The sequence below is a fragment of the Nansenia antarctica genome, assembly GCF_963989245.1.
Source record: "Nansenia antarctica genome assembly, chromosome: 1".
In the NCBI taxonomy this organism is placed as follows: Eukaryota; Metazoa; Chordata; class Actinopteri; order Argentiniformes; family Microstomatidae; genus Nansenia; species Nansenia antarctica.
This window is the reverse complement of record NC_137674.1, coordinates 79,081,926-79,105,789: the sequence shown is the minus strand read 5'-3', so window position 1 is coordinate 79,105,789 and position 23,864 is coordinate 79,081,926. Positions and strand designations below refer to the sequence as shown.

Here is a 23,864-nt window from a genome sequence, read left to right as displayed (position 1 = left end):
GAAGAGGGTACAGGCACTTGGATTGGCTGGTCCATTCCGTCATGACCATCCACTGGCAGCAGTCATCCGCAAGGTTTGTTGTGTTCTGTCTGCACTGCTGTCTGTCCTGTGTTGTTTTGTTTGCATTGCATTTAGAAATGCTCTTACTGTAACGCCAAATCAAATTCCTATATGTGTATGCTTAATGTGTATGCATAAATGGCAATAAACGTTATCTCATCTCTCATCTCATCTCATCTCATCTCATCTCATCTCATCTCAAGGTGATGGCCTTAGGACACCTGCCTCTGCCTCTGGTCCAGATCAATTTTGATCTTCTCCTCAACCACAGAAACACCAGGCGTGCCCTGGAGAACCACCCTGAGTTACAAGACTTCCTCGCGTATGTTCGTAACACATATGTCCATCCTGGAGCGGCCTTCCCACCAGCGATGTGGAATGTGTTCGAAAGAAACATGGAGCAAAGGACCAATAACCATGTTGAATGTAAGTGTAACAATGACAGATCTGAACAAAAAATATATAATTTCATCTAATAACTAAATCTGAAGTATTAAGTTAATTATTTTATATTGTTAATATAATATTGTCTGCTAATTATGGGTTAATTCATTCTTATCCTATCACCTCTGGGCCTGTGCGTATATCGAGTATAGGTTTAACTATGAGCCGAAACAAAAATTAACGAAACATCAAACACAGGACAGGAGGGCTCTTTAAACAGGTGGACGAGTTGCCACGTACAGGCGCGCTAATGATGATGGACGTAACATCAGTCCAATCATGGGCGGGCACCGTGACGTTGCCACGTACAGGCGCGCTAATGATGATGGACATAACATCAGTCCAATCATGGGCGGGCACCGTGATTGAGAAAGGATTAAGAAAGGATTTAAAATTGTGAAAGGAGGAGACACAGAGGGGAAAATGTTCAATGTCAAAATGTTCATGCCAAACTAATAACATTTAGGGCCTGATTTACTAAGATCCCAAATAACTAATACTAATTGAAGTTCACACACAGGGGAAGTTGTGAGATATACTTGTTATAGGCTATACTTCAAATAAGGCCCGCTATCTTCTACATTGGAAAGATCAACAATCCTCACTGCACACCGTTAGTAGATCAGCTTGCAGATGGAGAACCAGTTTGCACATTAATAGGCCATTAATAGGCTAATAAGTTATAATTCTGTATTTTTGTTCTAGATAGATAGATAGATAGATAGATAGATAGATAGATAGATAGATAGATAGATAGATAGACTTTATTTGTCATTGTTACAGTACAGGTACCAAACAACGACATTTAGGAGGGGAGGCTCCCCTGGTGTTTAAGAAAGGAAAAAGAAACACATTTTGGAAAAAGCATAGATGCATAAAATCACAAGAAGGTAAGGAGCTGGTTTACATCAATAGAGGCTATGTACACAATCCACTGTACTATACTGCACAGATAGTCAAATAGGGTTGTCATATTTCACAAGAAAGTATTTTTTCACATTTTTTTTTAAAGTGTCACAGTTTGCGGCTTGAAAATGTACATGTTTGTGCCTCAGCACTAGCTGCCATACAATCCGTCCGGACTTGTCCTGGGCCCAGAACTTAGGCCTTTTCTGTGTTCAGGGCCTTGACGGCCCTGTGGTAGAAGCTGTCCTTCAGTCTGTTTGTCCTAGCGGCCGGGGTCCTGTACCTCCTGTTCGAGGGCAGCTTGACAAAGTGTTCGTGCCCAGGGTGGGTCGGGTCCTTGGAGATCTTGGAGGCCCTCCTGAGACAGCGTGTTTTGTACAGCTCCTCCAGAGAGGGGAGGGTGGCGCCGGTGATCCCCTGTGCTGTTCTCACGACTCTCTGTAGATCGCTTCTCTCCGCTGCCGTGCAGCTGTGGTACCAGTTGGAGATGCCGAAGGTGAGGATGCTCTCCACTGCGCCGTCATTATTATCATCGTACTCTAAACGATGCTGTCCAAGTGCGCCATCCTTCACTTTGGATATTCCTTCGGCACCTGAAGGATCAGCAAACACTTGCAGAGGGTAAGCTGGGGATGGCAGACAGAGGCCACGCTCCCCCAACAAGGAGACGGAAGTGGAGGGAGTTGGAGGCCCGTCTACTGAGGCTGAAAGGACAGTATATGCAGGGCCTCAGAGATCTGGCTTCGTACTGGAGGGCTGTCAGCCGTAGCGTCCGTATGGGCTAGATTTCCACATTTATTTTGATAGCACTTTGGCCTATGTTGTTGTTATTATTATTGTTATTGGCCTAATTGTGTTATTGTTATTATTATTATTATTGGCCTAATTTTGTTATTATTATTATTATTGTTATTGGCCTAATTTTGTTATTATTATTATTGTTATTGTTATTGTTATTATTATGTTATTGTTATTGGCCTAAATATTGTTATTGTTATTATGTTTGTTGCTGTTTGTTGCTGTGCCTGACGCCGCCCTGGCATTTTGATGCTTGGTCTTGGAAACAAACACCATGTTTGCACAAACATTTTTTATTTTTTTTTTGGGTTGCAATAAAAGCCTATATTTTGGATTGATATCTCTACTGTATTTATTTGATTCCGTTTGACCAAAATATAGAAAAAATATTTCTTTAATCCATGCATACAATTGCAAATGTTGGGCCGCTACCCACACGTTTAGCTGTGTTGCTCATTCCACAAATGCATGATCCTTACAAGTCATACCTCGTTGTAAAAGTGACTAATCAGGCTTTCTCCATGATCTCCATGATCACAATAGCATGCTGAACACTCTAAAAATTGAATGGAGTCTCAGTCATGTACCGTTAACGAGATAGAATACGAAAAGCATATTTACCTCGTAAAACGCTCATCAGGGGGGGGGACCCGTCGCTTATGGACGAATATCTCAGGGTCACAATGGGTTATAATTCCAAACTATTGGAATTTCTCCATGATCACAATAGCATGCTTAACAAACTGAACTTTGAATGGAGTCATAGTCATGTACCGTTAACGAGATATAATATGAAAAGCATATTTTTCAATGTCGCTCAAAACCGCACAGCAGGGGGGGGGGCCCCGCCTTTCTTAAATCAATAACAATTTTTAACTTCGATTTCGATAGTAATAGTCCACGAGTAAAGTGATCAAAATCATAAGGACAACATACTAATCTTTAAATGGAGTCTGTAGGTTATACCGTTACCGAGTTATGAATTCATAATTCTTATGAATATGATTTTGGGAAATCCTTAACAGTTTTCGTTGATTTTTGAGATTTTTCGAGAAATCACTAATGGGGGGGGGACCCGGGTTTTGATGTTTAATAACTTTTTAAAATACTAAATTAATTACACAATTAAAGAGAATCGTAGGGCCGACCTTTTGCCCTCATTTGTGAGTTTCTACAACTTTCCGTTTTATTACAGTAATCCGTTAAGCAAAAGTGGGAAATGCTTAACTAAATCGCAAAAATTATGAATGGGACCTTATGGTCGAGCGAACAGGTGTGGTCGGCAGGTCGGGGTGTTAATTTCACGAAAAATCATGGACTTAGAAATATTTCGAGAAATTTCATGGTTCTCCTCTCTACCCCGGTGAGCTATAATATGAATCCGATCATAGGTGTTGAATTTGATCGAGATTTCAGCAGTCTAAAAAGGACTCTGGTTCTTTTTCCGGACTAAAGACCATCGTGAACACCACGGTTCTTCTCCCTCTACCCCGGTGATGCAAGTTAGTTATTATTATTGTTATTGGCCTAATTTAATTATTATTGTTATTGTTATTATTGTTATTATGTATGCACAAACATAGTTTAATTAGTTGGTTGCAATAAAAGCCTATATTTTGGAATGATATCTCTACTGTATTTATTTGATTTCGTTTGACAAAAATATAGAAAAAATATTTAATAATGTGTATATATATATATATATATCACTGGTGTTCTTTTAGGAATATAAGATTTTCAATTCCATCTCGAAAATGATCTATCTAGGGAGTTATATAAAATGCTGAGACAATACTATGACATTCATTGTGTTCTTCATTATTTCCTTCCTATTTATAAGTCATCTTAAGACCCCCCCCCCCCCCCAAAAAAAAAAAAAGAGTCAAACTCTCATGCAGTACCACATAACGACACATGGGGTCGCTTGACACAACGGCAGGCGGGGAACATAGGACCCTTTTTCGGAAGCGGGGAACATAGAACCCTTTTTCGGAAGCGGGGAACATAGAACCCTTTTTCGGAAGTGGGGAACCGGGGAACATAGAACCCGGGGAACATAGGACCCGGGGAACATAGGCATGCTCCCTTCGTAGCTAGGTAACAGGTAGGCAGGTAGGGATCTCCGTAGCTAGGTAACAGGTAGGCAGGTAGGGATCTCCGTAGCTAGGTAACAGGCTACATCTTAACTTTCCCTCCTAAAGATCTCGTCATCCCCCCGATACATCTTCTCTCTGTAGAAAATAAATAAATAAATAAATAATGATAATAATTCTAGCATTGTAACTGCCAATGACCCTGGTCCTAGCATTGATTTCTTTTTCTTATGATGACTGGATAGATGATTCACTTACTTAGACAAATGTATTTGTCACTTTGGATAAATGTGTCTGCTATGTGACAGGGTCTGGTGAAAAAGTCCCCAAGTAGGGCATTGTACAGATTATTAAAGTGCAGATGGAAGCTTTCAAATGTTGTGTCATACATTGAAATCCGAAAATAGTTGAAGAAGATATGCTGATTTGAATGTTGGTACACCTCAAACCAAATACCAGAAGAACTCGCTCTGAATCAAAACAGACATGTTTGCTGCCATTGCGTAGGTAGCTAGCTAGCAAGAAAGAATATTACTATCAACATCTAACTGCATGTTTAGCACATCACAACATGCTGATAGAAAAATCAACATGCTAAAAACACATAACTACACATAACTAGATGATCACACAGTCCTTGCTTTTGAACACGTCCTAAAACGTAAGGCAGACGATACAGTGAATCCAATTCACAAATGCTAAGTATTTAGCAATCCTAAAACTGTTGTTTGTTATATTGAGTGGGCTCTTCAACACTTAAACTTTCGTAATAAAAAAAAATAAGAAAATAAGCTTTTTGGTCATTTGCGCGAGTTTAGAATTGCCAACATGCAGACCGTTTCACCAGACCATGTCACAAATGTCAAAAATGTAAATAAATAATAATAAATAATACATGTAAATGTTCGTTATCTTCGTTCCAGAACAGGTACGAGGTGGGGCGCCTGGCTGGTGTAGCTAATGATTCCGGCCACCTGAATGTCCTCCCTCCTCTCTCTCACCCATCCTTCCTGTCAATATCTCTACCATCTCTATCACAACAAAGCAGAAATGCTGCAAAAACATATTTAAAAAATAAAAGAATAAGCTACAAAGTTCTTTAACTGTCATTGGGCGTTCTGCTCCATAGATGATTTGATTAATCTGAGGTGGAGATGGGCTACAAATTGAAACGGAGAGGGGAGGAACATGAACATGATTTTCCCTAAGATACTATACATGTACTGTGCCTTGCCGTCACCACACACCCCTCTAGTATCTTTATCTCATGGCTATTAAAATATCATTCAGATGTTATATCAGTTTAACGACTTTATAATCAATCATATCATGGTGTAGAGCAGCGTCTATATTTTGAGATGCTACAAGATGAAGTGTGGCGTTAGGTTGCTGTGCCATAAGATCAAGGGATAATGTTATGTTATTCTTATTTTAGGACTAAGAGGTCTTTGGACATGAGATAATGTTGCACAGTGGGAAGCAATCTTCCTGTCAGCAGAGTAGTTTGGAGATAGGAGGTGATGGAATGCATCCCCAGCCAAAAGGAAATCCTTAGGAAAGTCATCCTTGACCTTTCGAAGCGAATGAAACAGGAGCGACAGCAGGAATCGTCTCCGCTAAGACCCAAAGGGCAGCTGGATCGTACTGTACCACAGGGCTGTCTGACCTCCACCTGCCTCTCTGTAACCTTTGTCATCACCTCTTCCTCCCTCTTTGCCCATTTCTCTCACTTCATCTTCTCTCCTCTTCACCCATCTCTCTCACTCCATCTTCTCTCCTCTTCACCCATCTCTCTCACTCCCTCTTCTCTCCTCTTCACCCATCTCTCTCACTCCCTCTTCAGTCATCTCTCTTCTCTCCCTCCCTCTCCCTGCCTCTGTCTCCTGCCATCCCTCTTCTCCTCCCTTCCTCTTCTCTCCCCCTCCCCCCCTCTTATCCTGATCCCCCTCTTCTCTCCCCCCTCTCTCTCTTCTCTCCCCGTCCCTCCCTATTCTCCTCCCTCCCACCTCCCTCTCTCTTCTCCCTCCTCCCTCCCTCCCTCTTCTCTCCCCCTCCCTCCCTATTCTCCTCCCACCCACCTCCCTCTCTCTTCTCTCCCCCTGCCTCTTCTCCTCCCTCCCCCTCCCTCTCTTCTCTCCCCCTCCCTATTCTCCTCCCTCTCTCTTCTCCCTCCTCCCTCCCTCCCTATTCTCCTCCCACCCACCTCCCTCTCTCTTCTCTCCCACTCCCTCCCTCTTCTCCTCCCTCCCTCTCCCTCCCTCTTCTCCTCCCTCCCTCTCCCTCCCTCTTCTCCTCCCCCTCTTCTCTCTTCTCTCTTCTCTCCCCCTCCCTCCCTCATCTCTCCTTTATTGTAGTACTCCTGAATCCCTCCTCACACAAAAGGCGTGTCTGCAGCCCATGACAAAGTCAAAACAATCATTCAGGAGTTTATTTTTTCAATAATTTGAGACTTTTATTGAATCAGCAATAAATATATAATTGAACCATTACAAAATACATATTTTCATTGTATCAACATATACAACCTGTCTTGTAAACTAGGAAGAAGAATGTGTACAGTAGCATATCACCATGGTTACGCAGCAACAATGCAGTTACAGATACATATCAGTGTATGAAAACAATAACTACTAGCTGCCCATCATGTGAAGCAGTCTTGTCATTTCACATGAAGTCAAGTTCAGTTCTTTATTACATCCTAATAAAGGACAGCTACAGTACATAAACTGTATGACGCGCGCGCGCGCACACACACACACACACACACACACACACACACACACACACACACACTCTCTCACTCTCACACACACAATCTCTCTCACACTCTCTCTCTCTCTCATGGACACACACACAAACCACACCACACACACCCTCCCTGACTACCATCTCAGGCAGCCTCCCCAGAGTGGGACAGCTTGTTGTCCTTGTTGTCCTTGTTGTCCTTGCTCCAGGCTCGGTACAGTTTGATCCTGGAGTCTGGCAGGTCGTACAGCTCCTCTAGGTGGAAGCGTTTCTGGAAGCGTTCTACGAAGCTGTTCTCCCGGTCCAGTCTGAAGCGCATGGCCCACAGGATCTCTGTGCCCTCCTGGCACAGGTGGTGGAAGGTGTCCATCAGCTCCTCCAGGTAGGAGTGGTGGTAGACCACGTCGGCCGCCAACACGTAGTCGAAGCGGCAGGAGGCCCGGGGGAAGAGCTTCTCCACGTCAGGTCCCCAGGTGAGCTCAGTGACGATAGGGGTATGCCTGCAGCGCCCCCTGGTGTTGCGTTGGACGTTGTAGCTCAGGTTGCCTAGCACGTCTGGTAGGTCGGTGGACGTCACCTTGGCACCTAAGGACCAAAGATAAAGATACACAGACACACACAGACACAGACACAGACACACACACACCCACACACACACACAAGTTGCAACAACCTCCCAACCAATGATAGATTTGAGAGATTTTGAAGATACAGGTTGGTATATTAGTGAACTCTCACCTAATAGGCTGGTTACTACGGAGACCAGTCCAGTTCCAGCGCCTAGTTCGATAATGTTCTTGTCCAGCAGGTTGTATTTGTCACGGTTGGTGTCCAGGAAATAACAGAGAACCGACGCCTGGAGGGAGAACAACTTTAATCAGAGAGAGTTTTATGTTCATGATAATAAAGTTGATGAATTAATGTAATCGTGGTGTTAAAAGTTAAAACACAGAACAGTGTTTCTAGTAGTGATGATGAGGATATTGAGGGTGATGGTCAGGATATCCTCCTGGCCTTATTCATGTACAGCATTGGGGGAGAGTGGCATCGTACCGAGGGCCAGAGCACCGCTCCATAGGTGTCTGTGGACTCTTTGATGCGGATCTCCTGGTTGGCGTAGTTAAACCCCTCCCACGTTTCCAACGTGATGAGTGACGGCCGGAAACGACGCCTCATGATAGCCTTCTCCAGCTCCACGTCCGCGGCAGCACCTGCCATGGCAACAACACCTGCCATGGCAACAACAACGATACTAACTTCAAACCATAACGCTGACGTCATTATCCCTCTGCCCTCTCCCTCTCCCTCAGTACAGTTTCAGATTCCAGAGGTGTCCTTTTACCAGAGCATAGCGCTCTGCCAGATGAACTTCCAGTTGGAATGTAAAAGTCGGTATGGCCCAGAATGTCCCTTGAGCCCTACAGGTTCTGCCCCTGTAATATAAATCCCCTATGTGAGGTCTGAGTAACTGACCCAGAGTATTTGAAAAATACATACAAAAATTAAAATAACAGCTTGACAGGTTGAGCCCCCTAACAGGTTGAGGCGGCCCTGTTTGTAGCCTCACTGACAGAACTGAGCAAGAATGCAAGTAAGGCAGAGGCTCCATACATTTTATGGCATTTCTGTGTGTGTGTGTGTGTTTCTGCTTGGCTACAATGCACATAAACAAGTCTATTAACATGTCAATCACTTAGCACCCAGATGACGGGCAGTGGGCAGCTTTTACTCAATCATAAATGTACAGACCCTATATAATCCCCCCCCCTCCCACACATCAGCGTAACATTTCACAACATACAGACAACTACATTATCAACTGTAACACATGTACAGCAACAGCAACATGTATGTTGCCTTATGCGTCATGCGTGTATGGACAATCCCCATGTAATCTAGACTCTCCCCGTGTATGTATGTGTGTGTGTGTGTGCCTGTCTGTCTGAAGCGTATAACTACTTACCCTCTGTGTTAGCCTCTGTATCAGTCTCTGTTTTCTCCAGAGACTTGAGCAGGTCAGTCTCCATAGGTGTGCGTGTGTTGTCAGGGTGGTCGTGTCCTGTCCTAGAGGGGGTGGGGGGAAGAGGTAGCAGGTAGCAGGGACACTGGGTATGTGCCCCCTTGCTGGTCCCTTGGAGGTCCTTGCAACAATGTCCGCTCCTCAGAGAGACCCAAGTCTTGGTAGGATCAGTGGACAAGGTGAAGGTTGGCTGGCTGGTGTACCCCCACCCTCTCCCTGGCCCTTGTCTTACTTCTCTAGCAGGGCTACTAATAGATAGTAGCAGCTGCTACGGCGCAGAAGGGTCAGCCAGAGAGAGAGAGCGAGAGAGAGAGAGATAGAGAGAGAGAGTAGGGAAAAAGAAAAGAGAAAAAAGGAAACAGTCGAGAGAGAAACAAAACCAAAAAACATGAGATAAGAGATTGAGAGAGAAGTGAGGTAGCGGGGAGTTAGGATAGACTTTGTGGGGTTAGACGGGGACATGGTATGGTATTGACAGGAAAGAGCCTTGAAGGGACTGAAATACTGCCGGTGGACACAGACGTGCGGACCATGTGAAGCAGCCCCAGCCTGCCACATTCTGGTTAAACCATAAACAACACAGCAAACATGATGAGGACTATTTTAGACCTACTGTACAATGGAGTTATCAATGTCGTCTATGGAAGAGTGACTCTCGGTCTAGTCTGGATGTGTGGTGTGTAAAGTGCAGTAAATCTGTTATGGGGTAGACGCCAATGTCATTGGAGAGGCTCAGAAACAGTGACTGTGTAAAACAAATGATTGGTTTGGGACAGTGAGCTTATAACAAAGATATTTTCATTATTTCAGATATTATCCAAAAGATATAATACAGTACATAACACCATCTTGGACAATGACATAATTCATCAGCTTCTATAACAAAGACATTTTAATTATTCCAAAATTCATCCCAAAGGTATAAATACAGTACATGACACGATCTTGGACAATGACAGAATTCACGCATAATTCACATTGCTTTAAAACATAGTTTAGCAGATGTTTCACAATGCTCAGTGCATATCCAAGGGAAGTTGTCACTGTGTCGCCTTCCCCTTACCCCCCCCTCTTCCTCTTCCTCTTCCTCTCCCTGCCCCCCTCCCGCGTCCCCTCGGTTTACTCTCGAACACCGAGCGGGCAGTTACCATAGGAACCCCGCTGTCACCCTCGCTGTCATCCCCAGAACTGCTGCTGCTGCTGTTGCCGCGGTTACTCAGCCCAGCCTTTGGGGGGTCGGGCTTAGGCTGGGCTGATAAGGGGGCGGCCGTATCAGGCGGACGCAAAGACTTCCTCTCCTGGCTGGCCCCTCCCACACTCTCTAACAACCCCTGAGGAAAATCGCTGACCTCTGACCCCAGAAACCCCCCTCCACACCCCCCCACATCCCCAGACCCCTTCTTCTTCTCCTCCTCCTCCTCCTCCTCCTCCTCCACTCCTCCCTTACTCTGCTTCGACCCTGTTGCCTTCCCTTTCTTAGCCTTGGATGGGGAGCGAATCTTCTCCTCTTCCTCGTCCTCCTCCTCATCCCCCTCTCTCCCTCCCTCCCCCCCCTCTTTCCTCTTCATGCAGGTGACAGCCCTGCGTAGACGCTGGCTGCGGATGGCCTGCCTCTCCTGCTGCTCCAGCCGGAAGAACGAGTCGATGCGCAGCTGAGTCTGAGAGGTAGGAGGGGCCAGGCAGGGGAGGGAGGGAGGGGCCAGGCAGGGGAGAGAGGGAGGGGCCAGGCAGGGAAGGGAGGGAGGGGTCAGACAGGGGAGGGAGGGGCCAGGCAGGGGAGAGAGGGAGGGGCCAGGCAGGGAAGGGACAGGCAGGGGAGGGAGGGAGGGGCCAGGCAGGGGAGAGAGGGAGGGGCCAGGCAGGGGAGGGAGGGAGGGGTCAGGCAGGGGAGGTGCCAGGCAGGGGAGAGAGGGAGGGGCCAGGCAGGGGAGGGAGGGGCCAGGCAGGGGAGGGAGGGAGGGGCCAGGCAGGGGAGACAAGGAGGGGCCAGGAGATCAGTTATGTATTAGGATAGGCCACATTCACTGTACCCTCAGAGACAGACAGACAGACAGACAGACCTCTCCTTGCCTTACCTGATGTGTATTAAGCTGTTTGATGACAGGTTGTAGAGTTTCCTCTGTCTTCCTGCTGTTCCAGCCAAAACGGTTCAGACAGAACGTTGGGATGGTTAAGGAACTAGTCATACTCATATGAACATAACACACACACACACACACACACGCACACGTACACGCACACGCACACGCACACGCACACACACACACACTAGGGCTGCAACAACGAATCGATTAAACCGATAATAATCGATAACGAAATTCGTTGGCGACGAATGCCATTATCGATTCGTCGTTTTTTTTTTTTTACTTTTTTTTTTTACTTTTTTTTTTTTAAACTTTTTTTTTTCCCATAACAAACCTACTTCCTGTTGACGCACGCCACACTGTCTTGCGGCCGGTGTAGGCATCGCGAATCATAGCGCTACCTATGGCCGGAAAGGACAGAACCTATGACCGGAACCGGAAAAGTGGGAAAATCCGGTACCTACACCGGCGCAGCGGCTACATTTAAATCATGCTACTCAAAAGCCTTGAGAGTGAAGCTGTCTGCTGTCTGCTGTCAGGACATGCTAGTGAGTTAGCTAGCAGGGTTAGCTCGCTGCTGCCGCTAGCTGACTGTCACTACGCTGCTCGTCCAGCTGTAGTCTGCGTAGCTGTGCTGAGAACCAGAGCACTAACTATGTTTCTATAGAGGAGGGTTACACTAACTATGTTTCTATAGAGGAGGGTTACACTAACTATGTTTCTATAGAGGAGGGTTACACTAACTATGTTTCTATAGAGGAGGGTTACAGCTAACTTCCTATTGTTTTATTATATAAGTCCTGCTGGGCTCAGCCCTTCCATGGTCTCCTGCTCTCCATGCAAATGCGTTAGTGTGAGTTCTGGCGAAGCGTCAGCTAAATGACTGTAATGTAATGCGATAGCCAGTGAGTGTTTGCTCGCATTCATGAATTCAATATTGCATGACAAGTGTATTTAGCTAGCTGGCTAACGTCAGTGGTAGAGCAGAGGTGATAAGCTAAAGGCTAGCTAGTGGTAGCCTACCAAGCTACCCGTGAGTTAGAGTGAGACACTGACTGTAGCCTAGCCTATTGTATGGAGTGAGAGGACACATTGCATTGTTTTGGAGCATATCTGTTATATAAAAACATTAGTGTCTTGTCTGTAGCCTATATTGCACTTTGGGTTACTGACCTTTACATTAAGCAAAGTTATTACCTAAAACAATGCATGTATTGAGCTAGAGTTCAACTACTTTATTGAAACAATCTACCGCCATAGTCCATGGCCTATGGTTAAACCTATTTGATGTAGCAAAGCCTTTTTTATTTATATTATTTTTTATTTTTTATTAATACTTATTCATGTTGCACATGTATATGTATAGGCCTGGCTGATTTAGAAAACATAAAATAACATTTGCAAAATAAACCATTTAAAAAAAAAAAAAAAACTTTTTTTTCAAATCTTTTTCCCGTTTTTTTTGGTAATCGATGTAATCGATTAGCCGGAAAATAATCGGTAGATTAATCGATTATCGAAATAATCGTTAGTTGCAGCCTCAACACACACACACACACACACACACACAGGCAGTGAGAGGATATTCCTTGATGAGGTCGAGGTGTGGGAATCCCCAGGAGAAGGAGCCGTCTGATTGGTCGACGGTGGGCTGGAGGTAGGCCTGGGCCACCCCGGGGTTGGGGAAGCCGGTGTGCAGCTGGAGGGCTTTCAGCTTCTTCTTCACCTTGGAGTCCCGGGGGTCCGACACCAGGCGCTTGTTCTGCTGGGCCTCGGCCCACCACTCACTGGAGCAGAGACCACAACAACAACAACAACTAGAGAGGTCCAGTTTCTGTGGAAGTTGTGATGTGTGCTTGCCCCCGAAACTCATATCGGGTATGTAAGCCAAGAAGTATAAACACTATCCCTTGAGACTGAGCGTGTTAAAGTTAAAAGCTTAACATTTTGAAGTATAACATATCTGTGTCTTGCTAAATCTGTAGAAATGGCAAACATGTTTCCTATTTTTCATGTTTTCCAAATGGTCTTGTCTTATTGCAGAGAAAGGGATGCCAGTTCCCATGTCCCAGTGGTGCTCTGAGAGTCCAAGAATACACGCACACACACACACACACCTGAACTGTGTGAGGGGTTCCATGCCCGGCCCAGGGAACTCGTTGAGGATCTCCATGCCTGTGACGTAGCCCACCCCTGGGACCCCCTCGGTGTAGTCACTCCCCAGGAGATAGGCCAGGTTGATCAGCTTGGTCCTGTCCAGCCCTGGATGGTGGAGGGGTAGAGGGGTGGAGAGGTGGAGGGGTGGTGGTGGTGTGTGGAGGGGAGAGAGGAGAGGGGAGAGGGAGGTCAAGGTGGCAGGCAACATGTTGTTCCAGCGAATCAGGGACCCACGTGTTTCAACTAATCCTAGTGTTCTAATCAATGCTTGACACCTCGGAAGGAATGAATGCCTGCACTCACACCAGCGTCCTCTTCTGGCAAGAATCTGGAATAGCACCCAGTGGCTCCAGCCCAGAAGTGAACCGTTATAAAGCCTCGAATTCAACAGCGGTCTTCGACAGCTGTCGACTGTCTGTCCGTCATCATGGACTGAGGCGGCTGTTCTAGTGTTGACATGTCTGAGTGACCTGAGATTAGGATTATAGCTTATCCCACAAAACTTTTAACGCCTAATTTTTCACTCCCAGTGAAACAGACACCCCCCCCCACAACTAATTATTTCCAATAATAATAACACACTTTGGGTTGAATCGTAATTGGAGGAGCAAGGGAATGACTGCTGGCTCCTCACCACACACACACACACACACACACACACACACTTGAAACAACAAAGGATCCCATTCGACATCGCTCGGTCGCCGGGTGACCAATACTACGCTCTCCCAGCACTCAAGCGCAAACGTCGGAGGCGAGACCGTAAGCAACACCGAGGAAGAAGGGGGGGCCTGCTAGCCAGGCTGAGAAGAAGCCCGGATAAGCCTGCTTTGCCGAGTATTTTCCTTTCCAACGTCAGGTCCCTGGCTAACAAGATGGACGAATTGAGACTACAGGTCGTCACAAATAACATCGTGGGAGATAGCTGTGTGATTATTCTCACTGAAACCTGGCTAAATGACACTATCCTGGACTCCGCGGTAAGCCTGGAAGGGAGAACCCTTCACCGGGCAGACTGGACTTTGCTTAGTGGAAAGACCCGCGGAGGTGGGCTCATTATATCTACGAAAGACAGCTGGTGCTTAAACACGAAAACTGTAAGTAGCCACTGCTCCCCAAACCTGGAATACTTGACTGTTAAATGCCGACCCACTTACCTCCCGAGGGAGTTCAACGCAGTGTATATTACAAGCGTTTACTTTGCACCAAATGCAGATGGTAGCTTAGCATTGGCGCGGCTATATGACGTCATCAGTGGTGAACAGAGCACGGACCCACAGGCAGTCCACATTATCGCCGGAGATTTTAATCATGCCGACCTGAAGGTAGTACTACCCAAGTTCTATCAGCATGTTAAATGTGCAACAAGAGGAGAAAAAACACTGGATAAGGTATACACCAACATCAAGCGTGCTTACAAGGCTAGACCGCTAGCTCATCTAGGCATGTCTGACCATGTGTCAATCCTCCTGATCCCAGCCTACACTACCATGAGGAAAAGTGCTCCCATCACCACTAAGACTGTCAGAACCTGGCCAGAAGGGTCCGCTCCACTGCAGATCTGCCTAAATGACACCTCATGGCAGGAATATGAGCATGAGGACCTGGAACAGTTCACGTCGTCAGTTCTGAACCACATAGTGAACTGCACCAACTCAGTCACCGTGGACAAACGGGTCCGGGTCTACCCCAACACGAAGCCATGGATGACTGGGAAGGTCCAAAAACTGATCAATGAGAGGGACAACGCCTTCTTCGCAGGGAAGGGCACATTGCTGTACAGCACCACCAGGGCTAACCTAAAGCGCGGCATCCGAGAGGCCAAGGCAGACCACAGAGAGAAGATTGAGGAATGCTTCCTGAGCAACGACTCCAGGCGGATGTGGCAGGGGGTTCAGCACATGACAAACTTCAGAGCCAACAGGCTCACAGCCGCAGAGGACGACCCCCTGCTGGCGGAAAAGCTGAACTCCTTCTACGCCCGGTTCGACGAGGGGCGAACGGAGGTAACCACAACACAAACACCACTCTCTCCAGCTCTCAGCAGCCTCACCCTCACAGAGCATGAAGTGAGATGCGTGCTGAAGGCAGTGGACCCCAGGAAAGCCTCTGGGCCGGATGGCGTCCTGGGACGGGTGCTGAGGGACTGCGCCGACCAGCTGGCCGGGTTCACCAACATCTTCAACCAGTCCCTGTCCCAGGCCACCATCCCACCCTGCCTGAAAACCTCAACTATCATCCCAGTCCCGAAGAAAAGCACGGTGAGCTGCCTAAACGACTACCGCCCGGTGGCACTCACACCAATCATCATGAAGTGCTTCGAGAAACTAGTCCGGGCCCACATACTCACACGCCTCCCGCCCAACCTGGATCCATACCAGTTCGCCTACAGAGCCCACAGGTCCACAGAGGACGCCATCGCGACGACTCTCCACTCCACTCTATCCCACCTGGAGAGGGGAAACAGCTACGCGAGACTGCTCTTTGTGGACTTCAGCTCTGCCTTCAACACCATCCTTCCAGACAGGCTAGTGACCAAACTACTAGACCTGGGACTATCACACTCTCAGTGTTTCCTCTACATGCATTTCATCGTGGCGGGCCGCCACGATGGAATTTCCTCCGCCACCATTCAGATTTCTCAACCCCAAAAAAAAAAAAAGATTTAGGCCGCTTTTCAGACCTTCACAGCGCTAGACACACCCACAAGCGCGAAGCGACGCGCTTGCAAAACTGTTTTGTGATTGGTCGAATACATCTAGGCTGCGTCTAGTCTACAAACTACGATCCTCCACTCCTATCACCGTGGACACAGCAAGGAGCGAATTCCCGGGTAGAAATATTTCCTCTCCCCGCTGTCAGCGGTAAGCGGTACTTTCCTCCAGCAGCGGTAAATGAGGCACCCTTTGCGGCTTAATAACTTTGGTTCTCCGGGGGTTACGGTAAAAATTCTAATGTGTCCGGAAAGAGGACAAGCCATGGAATCGAAACGTTTTTGAATGGAGTCGATCCTCCACTCCTATCACCGTGGACACAGCAAGGAGCGAATTCCCGGGTAGAAATATTTCCTCTCCCCGCTGTCAGCGGTAAGCGGTACTTTCCTCCAGCAGCGGTAAATGAGGCACCCTTTGCGGCTTAATAACTTTGGTTCTCCGGGGGTTACGGTAAAAATTCCAACGTGTCCGGAAAGAGTCGTGGGAGACGATTTTTTTATTGACAACGGAATTACATGCTGGAAAAACATGCAGACACAGACAATAAGAGACACACGGGAGAAGTACAGGAAAACATTTTATTTTTTTGGGCCATCCTCGAGTTTTGGCTGAAATTACGTCGTTGTTTTGAGCGCGCGTGCGCGTTTCATGCGCGTGCACGCGGTCAGCGCTACCCGCCACCATTGTAAAAATTCCTGGAGGAAACACTGCACTCTATATGTGCATGGATCAAGGACTTCCTGTCCGACCGCCCCCAGAGGGTGCGGGTGGGCTCCCACACCTCCACAGCCCTCAGACTCAGCACTGGGTCCCCCCAGGGCTGCGTGCTAAGCCCCATCCTCTACAACCTCTACACCTACGACCCACCCCAGCAACTCCATCGTAAAGTTTGCAGACGACACCACCGTGGTGGGCTGCATCTCGGGGGGGGACGAGGCGGCGTACAGGGATGAGGTAGAGCAGCTGAGCAAGCTGTGCAAGGTTAACAACCTGCTGCTGAACAAGTCAAAGACCCAGGAAATCATCGTGGACTTCAGGAGGAAAAAATCTGAGATCCAGCCCCTGCTCATCGACGGAGAGAGCGTGGAGAGAGTCTCAACCCTCCGATTCCTGGGGGTGCACATACAGGATGACCTGTCCTGGAAGAACAACACAGCAGCCACCATCAAGAAGGCACAACAGCGGCTCTACTTCCTGAGAGTCCTCAGGAAGGAACACAACAAGCAGGAGATACTGGTGGCCTTCTACCGCGGCGTAGTGGAGAGCATCCTCACCTACGGCATCTGCAACTGGTTCTCCAGCTGCACAACCGCGGAGAGAAATGCGCTACAGAGAGTCGTGAGAACAGCCCAGAAGATCACCGGCGCCCCCCTCCCCTCTCTGGAAGAGCTGTACAACACACGCTGTCTCAGGAAGGCCTCCAAGATCTCCAGAGACCCAACCCACCCTGGGTACGAACACTTTGCCCGGCTGCCCTCGAAAAGGCGGTACAGGACCAAGGCCGCAAGGACAAACAGACTGAAGCTCAGCTTCTACCCCAGGGCCATCCAGGCCCTGAACACAGCAAAGACCTAGGTTCTGGGCCCTGGACAGTCTGGACGTATTGATGGCAGCTGCTGGATTGAACAAATCAGGTGTAGTGCTGAGGCACAAATGTGTACATTTCAAGCCTGCAAACTGCGACACTTTAAATGAATGTGCAATAACACTATGTGCAATATGACAACCCTAGTCGTCTTATCTGTACAGTATAGTATAGTGGATAGTGTACATAGCCTTTATTTATGTAAACCAGCTCCGTTCCCTTCTTTTTTTTTTTCTTTTTTTTTTCTTTCCTAGCACCAGGGGAGCCACCCCTCCCAAATTTCGTTGTTTGGTACCTGTACTATAGCAATGACAATAAAGACCATTCATTCATTCATTCATTCATTCATTCATTCACTCACACACACACACACACACACACACACACACACACACACACACACCGTGAGCTTAGAATTATAAGGTTCTATCTCCGTTTAGGGTAGTTCAGAGATATTGAGCGTCAAAGTTTTTACATTCCATTATGTTTTGTGAGATGGAACCTTTGTATTTTATGAATTACTACCAAAAAAATAACACCACACAGGCATTAATAAACACCTAATGGATCAGATTATGTAAAAAACTCAATTTTGACAAAAACGGAGATAGAACCTTATCATTCTAAGCTCACGACACGCCGCTGTGTACTGACCCAGTTGGTTCTGCAGGTCCAGGTACTGGTAGTGCTCTACGTATTTGTTCTGGCTGAAGAAGTTCTTGTAGACGTGGCGTCCCCCGAACAGCCAGACGTCGCTGTCGTCCGTGATGGTCCCGTGGGTCTGGTCCAGCCGGTCCAGCGCCGCACACTGGGCCTCCGCCTCCATAGGAGCCACCAGGTAGGGCACGCCAAACAACCGCAACAGCTCCTGAGGCACCACGCACAGGCAAACACACACACACACACACACACCCACACACACACACCCACCCACACACCCACACACCCACCCACACACACACACCCACACACATACCCCCACACACACACACACCCACACACACACTCACACACACACACACACATACACACATACACACACACACAAACACAGAAATAATACAAATAACTTTTTAACCTTTTTAAACACTCTCTTTCAGCAGCTTATTATCGCCATGGGGGGGGGGGGGTAATAATGGATATACGAGTGGCAGCTGGCAGGCGAAAGATTAATGAGGAAGAAGAGAGAGGGAACATCCCAGAGGTCATAAAGTTTGACGAGAGACATTGTCTCTCGTCAGGTCTGAGCTTGACTGGGTGGTCAGCTGCTAGATTTACACCCCAGCCTCTCCTCCACCACCTGCTCTGGCACACACACACACACACACACACACACACACACACATTGTTTGACGCCTACAGGCATAAAGGTGCACAACAGTTGTTGAGTAGGGATTGTGACTGTGTGTGTATGTGTGTGTCTGTGTGTGTGAGTGTATTAGCTGAGGCGTCACACCTGGCTCTCTATGCACATCTGTCCAGTGACAGTGGCAGCGACCCGCTCCTGCTGCTGCTTCTGCTCCTTCAGACTGCTCTGCTGCGCCTCTAAGGAGCTCTCCAGCGCCACCAGCTCCTCCTGCAGGACAACACAGGTACTGCACCAACTCCACACCATCCCAAACAAAAACATCCACTTTCCTCTCTCCATAAAGGAAACACAAATGTACAAAAAACACCTCTGACGCCTACAGTGGGCCATCTGGCACTACAATTCATGTCCACCATCTTAGTCCTACTTCCGAGTATGTTGCACATGAATAAATACATTGTGAAAAGAAATATCCCAAGCTACTAGCGTAGGTTTCCTGTTCGGTTTGTTGTTTCCTGTCCGGCAGTGTCGATTGTCGAGCTGCAGTGCTGTGAAGTGGTACTTCGCGGACCTAACCCTCTTCATACTTCTATAAATGACCACACTCGTGTATCTATCTGGCTTACCACATCGATGTTCTCCCACTCGTTGGTGACTGGGGCAGGACCCGGCGCAGGGGGAGGCTGGGCCTCCACCTCCACATCATCCTTCTCCTCCTCATCCCTCTCTTCCTTCTCCTCCTTCTCTTCCAAGGGGACATGTCTGCTGTTGAGAGCCTCAGCAGGGCGCTCTTCCTCCTTCTCCCCCACTTCTTGGAGTGAGTCACCAGCCTCCTCCTCCCCCTCCCCCTCCTCCTCCTCCTCCTCCTCCTCCTCCTCCTCCTCCTTCAGCTCCTCCTCCTCCTCCTCCTTCAGCTCCTCCCCCTCGGACACCTCAACGAAGCTCTCTAATAAACAACAAGTCTTCACGACATCAGCATGACATCACACAAACGTGCGCACTGTGGAAGATTAGCATGCGAAGATAACTTACAGGCACACTTTACACACCCCATTACGGTTTGTTAGGCATTACCTTCTGAGTCGCTCGCCTCACTGTCCTCAATCTTCACAATCTCGCCACTCCTCTCCTCTCTTGTACCCGTGTTCTGTCCATTCCTCTCCTCCTTCGGGGAAGGCTCTGTCTTTCGACGGTCCTCCCTCTCATTCTCTCCCTTCGGACGGACCCTGTCCGTCCACCCCTCTGTCTCAGTGGGTCTCTCTTTCATCCCTCCCTCCTTCTCTTTCGGAGCCTCTCTTTCGGACAGTTCCCGTCTGTCCATCTGTGGGGTCAGTCCCCCTCTGTCGGCCCCCCCCTCCCCCTGCTCCAGTGCTGCAGAGCGGAAGGCTTTGTTCCTGACACCTAGAACCTCCTCCATCTCCTCTGAGCTACTGACGACCGCAGGGTCCACCGGGCCAATGAGACGCTCCGCTATGCCTTCTCCCCTCCCAGGGCGCTCCTCATTGGTCAGGGTCCCATTTAAGGACGTGTCCCCGCCCTCCGCCTCCTCCTCTGAACTGCTGATGACCAACCGGCTTGCTGGACGCGGGGCAGGAGGGTGGGGCTTAGCGGGAGGGCTGCCAATCAGGCTCCGGGGTCGGGGTGCGTCTTCGTCCAGAGCTTGCTGGATGGCCAGAAGAGTACGAGGGGACACACCGCCACCCCCCTTCTCATGGCTGCCCCCTCCCTCACACCTGCCCCTCACTCCTCCTCCCCCCTCCTCCTCCTCGCTGCTGTCAGCCATGGCAGCCTGGATGGCCTTGAGCGTGCGGGGGGAGGGGGGCGCGGCAGCAGCAGTCTCACCCTGGGGGGAGAGGGAGGGTTTGGGGCGTTTGGGCGGTGAGGAGGGGCCCCCCTCCGCCTCGTCCTCCGAGCTCTCCTCTGAGATGGGGCGCCACAGGGGCTCAGGTCTCCCTGCCCCCCCAGTCCTCTTCCTCCCTGAGAGGGGACCCCCGGACCAGGGCAGGGCGGCAGGCTGGCTCTCTGGAACCTTCTCACTCTTCTTCTTAGGGGCTGGGGAGCATATTCACATAACACACACTCATTATCACTCATTACATTCTATGGGATATACAAATACATTTTTAGCATATTTTTAACGTCATATAAGAGAGGAAAATACATACATACATACAATAACACTCAGGGCTCGACATTAACGCTGTTTTACTTGTCCGGAGCAAGTAAAACTTTCGCTGGGTTTGTTTGCGCGAGCACGACGACGCTGCTAGATCCCAGATATTTTTACCTGTGTGCAGGAAGAACAACAGATGGCGCAGGCGCCAGACTAGACTAGATGATCGTGAGTGCTCCGGACAAGTAAAATGGCGTAAGGTCGAGCCCTGAACACAATAGCATAGCTCATTCCACTGACGCCACCTTTGATGAGGATGTAGTGGGCGGTGTCCTCCGAGACCAGACGGCGCGTCTCCACGCTGTGCCCCTCCCCCTGGCCCTCGCCTAAGAGCAGCTCCACCCCCCCGGCGTTGCGCTGGCTCATCTCGTCCTCCACCCCTTTCAGACGCTGGTTCAGCGTGTTTCTCTGCAGCAGACCTGCCAGCTGGTACTGGGAGAAGTCCCCTGATTGCTGGGATTGGGAGAGAGAGGGGCATCATGTTGGGAGCTGCTGGGAGTGTGGGACCACCCCTTAGCTTTCTCTCAGTTCTCCCTCTCTGTCTGTCTCCCCTATGTATTGTGTGTGTGCGTGTGTGTGTGTGTGTGTGTGTGTGTGTGTGTGTGTGTGCATTCAGTACCTCAGGAGGTTTTTGGTACATGGTGCGGTGTCTCTTGCTGAACTCCTTCATGTCTTTCAGCATCTGATGTTTGACCTCAGGCGGCAGATTGGCAAACTCCTCTGTGTCATACAGCTCCCCCTGGAGGACAGAGGGAGCTCTACCGTCCATATCACTCAGCATATCACACAGAGAGAAAACAACAACAACCCTTTCACAAGATACGTTGTTCCCCCGTTCCACCAGAGTGTCCAGCGTATCTCACCTGATCCTTGTGATGGGTGTCGGCCATCTCCTCCCACTTCGCCTCCCACTTCTCCTCCTCCTCTGAACTGTAGGGGAAAGGGGAGGGGTGGGACACACAGGGGCCGTGACATCATCAATATCTCCGTATCACATTACCGTCGGTTACAAGAACTTCCTCCATCTCCAATTGTTTCTTACTGTTGGGGAATTAACTGGAAATGTATAGTATACATTTGAAAAATCAATCCTAATTTAAAAAACAACTAAAATACTGTGCGATTCTCCCATGAGTCCAGAGCGGACCCCATCCCCCATCCCCCCACCTCACCTCACCTGTCCCTCTCTCTCTCCTCGGGGGCTGGCGGAGCTGGCAGAGCGTACATGTCATCCACCTCACCTCTCCTCACACTGGAGATGCTGGGCAGAGGATCCTGGCTATGGGTCACATAAGACAACAACAACACTTCTCAATCCTTTCACATCACATTTTCCTCCCCCCCCCCCCTCTCCTCTCTTCCTCTCCTCACCTGCGCTCCCCCAGGGCAGCCTTGATGGCCTGTCTCGTCAGAAAGGTCTTGAGGAGTTTCTCATTGGTCTGTTTGGACTCACGGCTCTTGTCCTCCTTCCTCTGCCTCCTAATGGCCTGAGGGAGCAGAGACACACCACAGCCGGGTAAGAACCAAACCAGGTCAGTCACACCAGAACCACAGCATGACCATTCACACCAGAACCACAGCATGACCATTCACACCAGAACCACAGCCATGTCATTCACACCAGAACCACAGCCATGTCATTCACACCAGAACCACAGCCATGTCATTCACACCAGAACCACAGCCATGTCATTCACACCAGAACCACAGCCATGTCATTCACACCAGAACCACAGCCATGTCATTCACACCAGAACCACAGCCATGTCATTCACACCAGAACCACAGGCTGGTCATTCACACCAGAACCACAGCCATGTCATTCACACCAGAACCACAGCCATGTCATTCACACCAGAACCACAGCCATGTCATTCACACACCAGAACCACAGCCATGTCATTCACACCAGAACCACAGACATGTCATTCACACCAGAACCACAGCCATGTCATTCACACCAGAACCACAGCCAGGGCGGCCCAGTGAACTTCCTGGTGTTCAATCAGTTATGTCGTGTTGTTCATTCCCTGTCTCAATTCATGAAGTGCTCACACAGTGTGGACTCCCGAGCCGTCGGAGACTTACAAGTGTCTGCCTCTTCAGCTGAGGTGCCTCGCCGTCGAACACGAACACGGGTCTGATGCGGAAGAAGAGCAGCTTGCAGAGTCGGTGGAAGAGAGTGAGGAGGTGGGCGTTCTGGACACTGTTCCCATCCCGGTCCCTGACCCCTTTCACTGCCTGGTTCAGCCATATACTGATGTCTGGATGGCGCAAGTCAAAGATGTAGCCTACTGTACATACACACTGCCTGGGCACCATCATAAACTTCCATTACACACCCGTGTGCACTCTCACACACTCTGTCTGACACACACACACACACACACACACACACACACACACACAGAAGTGAGAGAGAGAGAGAGAGAGAGAGAGAGAGAGAGAGAGAGAGAGAGAGAGAGAGAGAGAGAGAGAGAGAGAGAGAGAGAGAGAGAGAGAGAGAGAGAGAGAGAGGGGGGGGGGGGGGCTTTGTGTTGTAAGGATACCGACTGCCAAGATCTTCCCCTCCAGCGTCTCAGGGTTGATGGGCTTCCCCGTGCTCTCGAGGAGCTTCCACAGCCCGTGCACTCCCATGGCGCCTCAAGCGAAAACTACAAAATGTGAAATCAAATGACCCACAATAACCCAACTCCTCGAGAAATCAAGGCGGTCTATTGTCTATGACTTGTAACCCAGAGAGTCGTAAAGTTGATGTATTAAACTAGCAAACTCA

The 23,864-nt window shown here is 48.7% G+C and overlaps 2 protein-coding genes across 2 annotated transcripts; both read right to left on the bottom strand.

Annotated features, from left to right (window-relative positions):
* Positions 1-7,191: 7,191 nt before the first annotated feature.
* mettl21e (methyltransferase like 21e) lies at positions 7,192-8,249 on the bottom strand (the record flags this gene model as incomplete). The annotated part of the gene is made up of 3 exons (XM_080526346.1): positions 8,100-8,249; positions 7,785-7,902; positions 7,192-7,631 (listed from the first exon to the last, which is right to left on the bottom strand). Exons 1-3 carry the CDS (start codon positions 8,220-8,222, stop codon positions 7,192-7,194), a joined length of 681 nt encoding a protein of 226 aa, XP_080382472.1. The 5' UTR covers positions 8,223-8,249.
* A 752-nt stretch (positions 8,250-9,001) lies between these two features.
* On the bottom strand, positions 9,002-23,725 carry ercc5 (excision repair cross-complementation group 5; the record flags this gene model as incomplete). Its single annotated transcript, XM_080526332.1, has 18 exons — positions 9,002-9,110; positions 9,589-9,625; positions 10,190-10,318; positions 10,514-10,724; positions 11,142-11,244; positions 12,716-12,937; positions 13,268-13,412; positions 18,261-18,474; positions 19,063-19,182; positions 19,542-19,660; positions 19,990-20,967; positions 21,334-21,541; positions 21,708-21,827; positions 21,952-22,018; positions 22,266-22,367; positions 22,460-22,575; positions 23,177-23,352; positions 23,638-23,725. The coding sequence occupies 18 exons, from the start codon at positions 23,723-23,725 to the stop codon at positions 9,002-9,004; spliced, it is 3,264 nt and encodes a 1,087-aa protein (XP_080382458.1).
* Between the last annotated feature and the right edge of the window lie 139 nt (positions 23,726-23,864).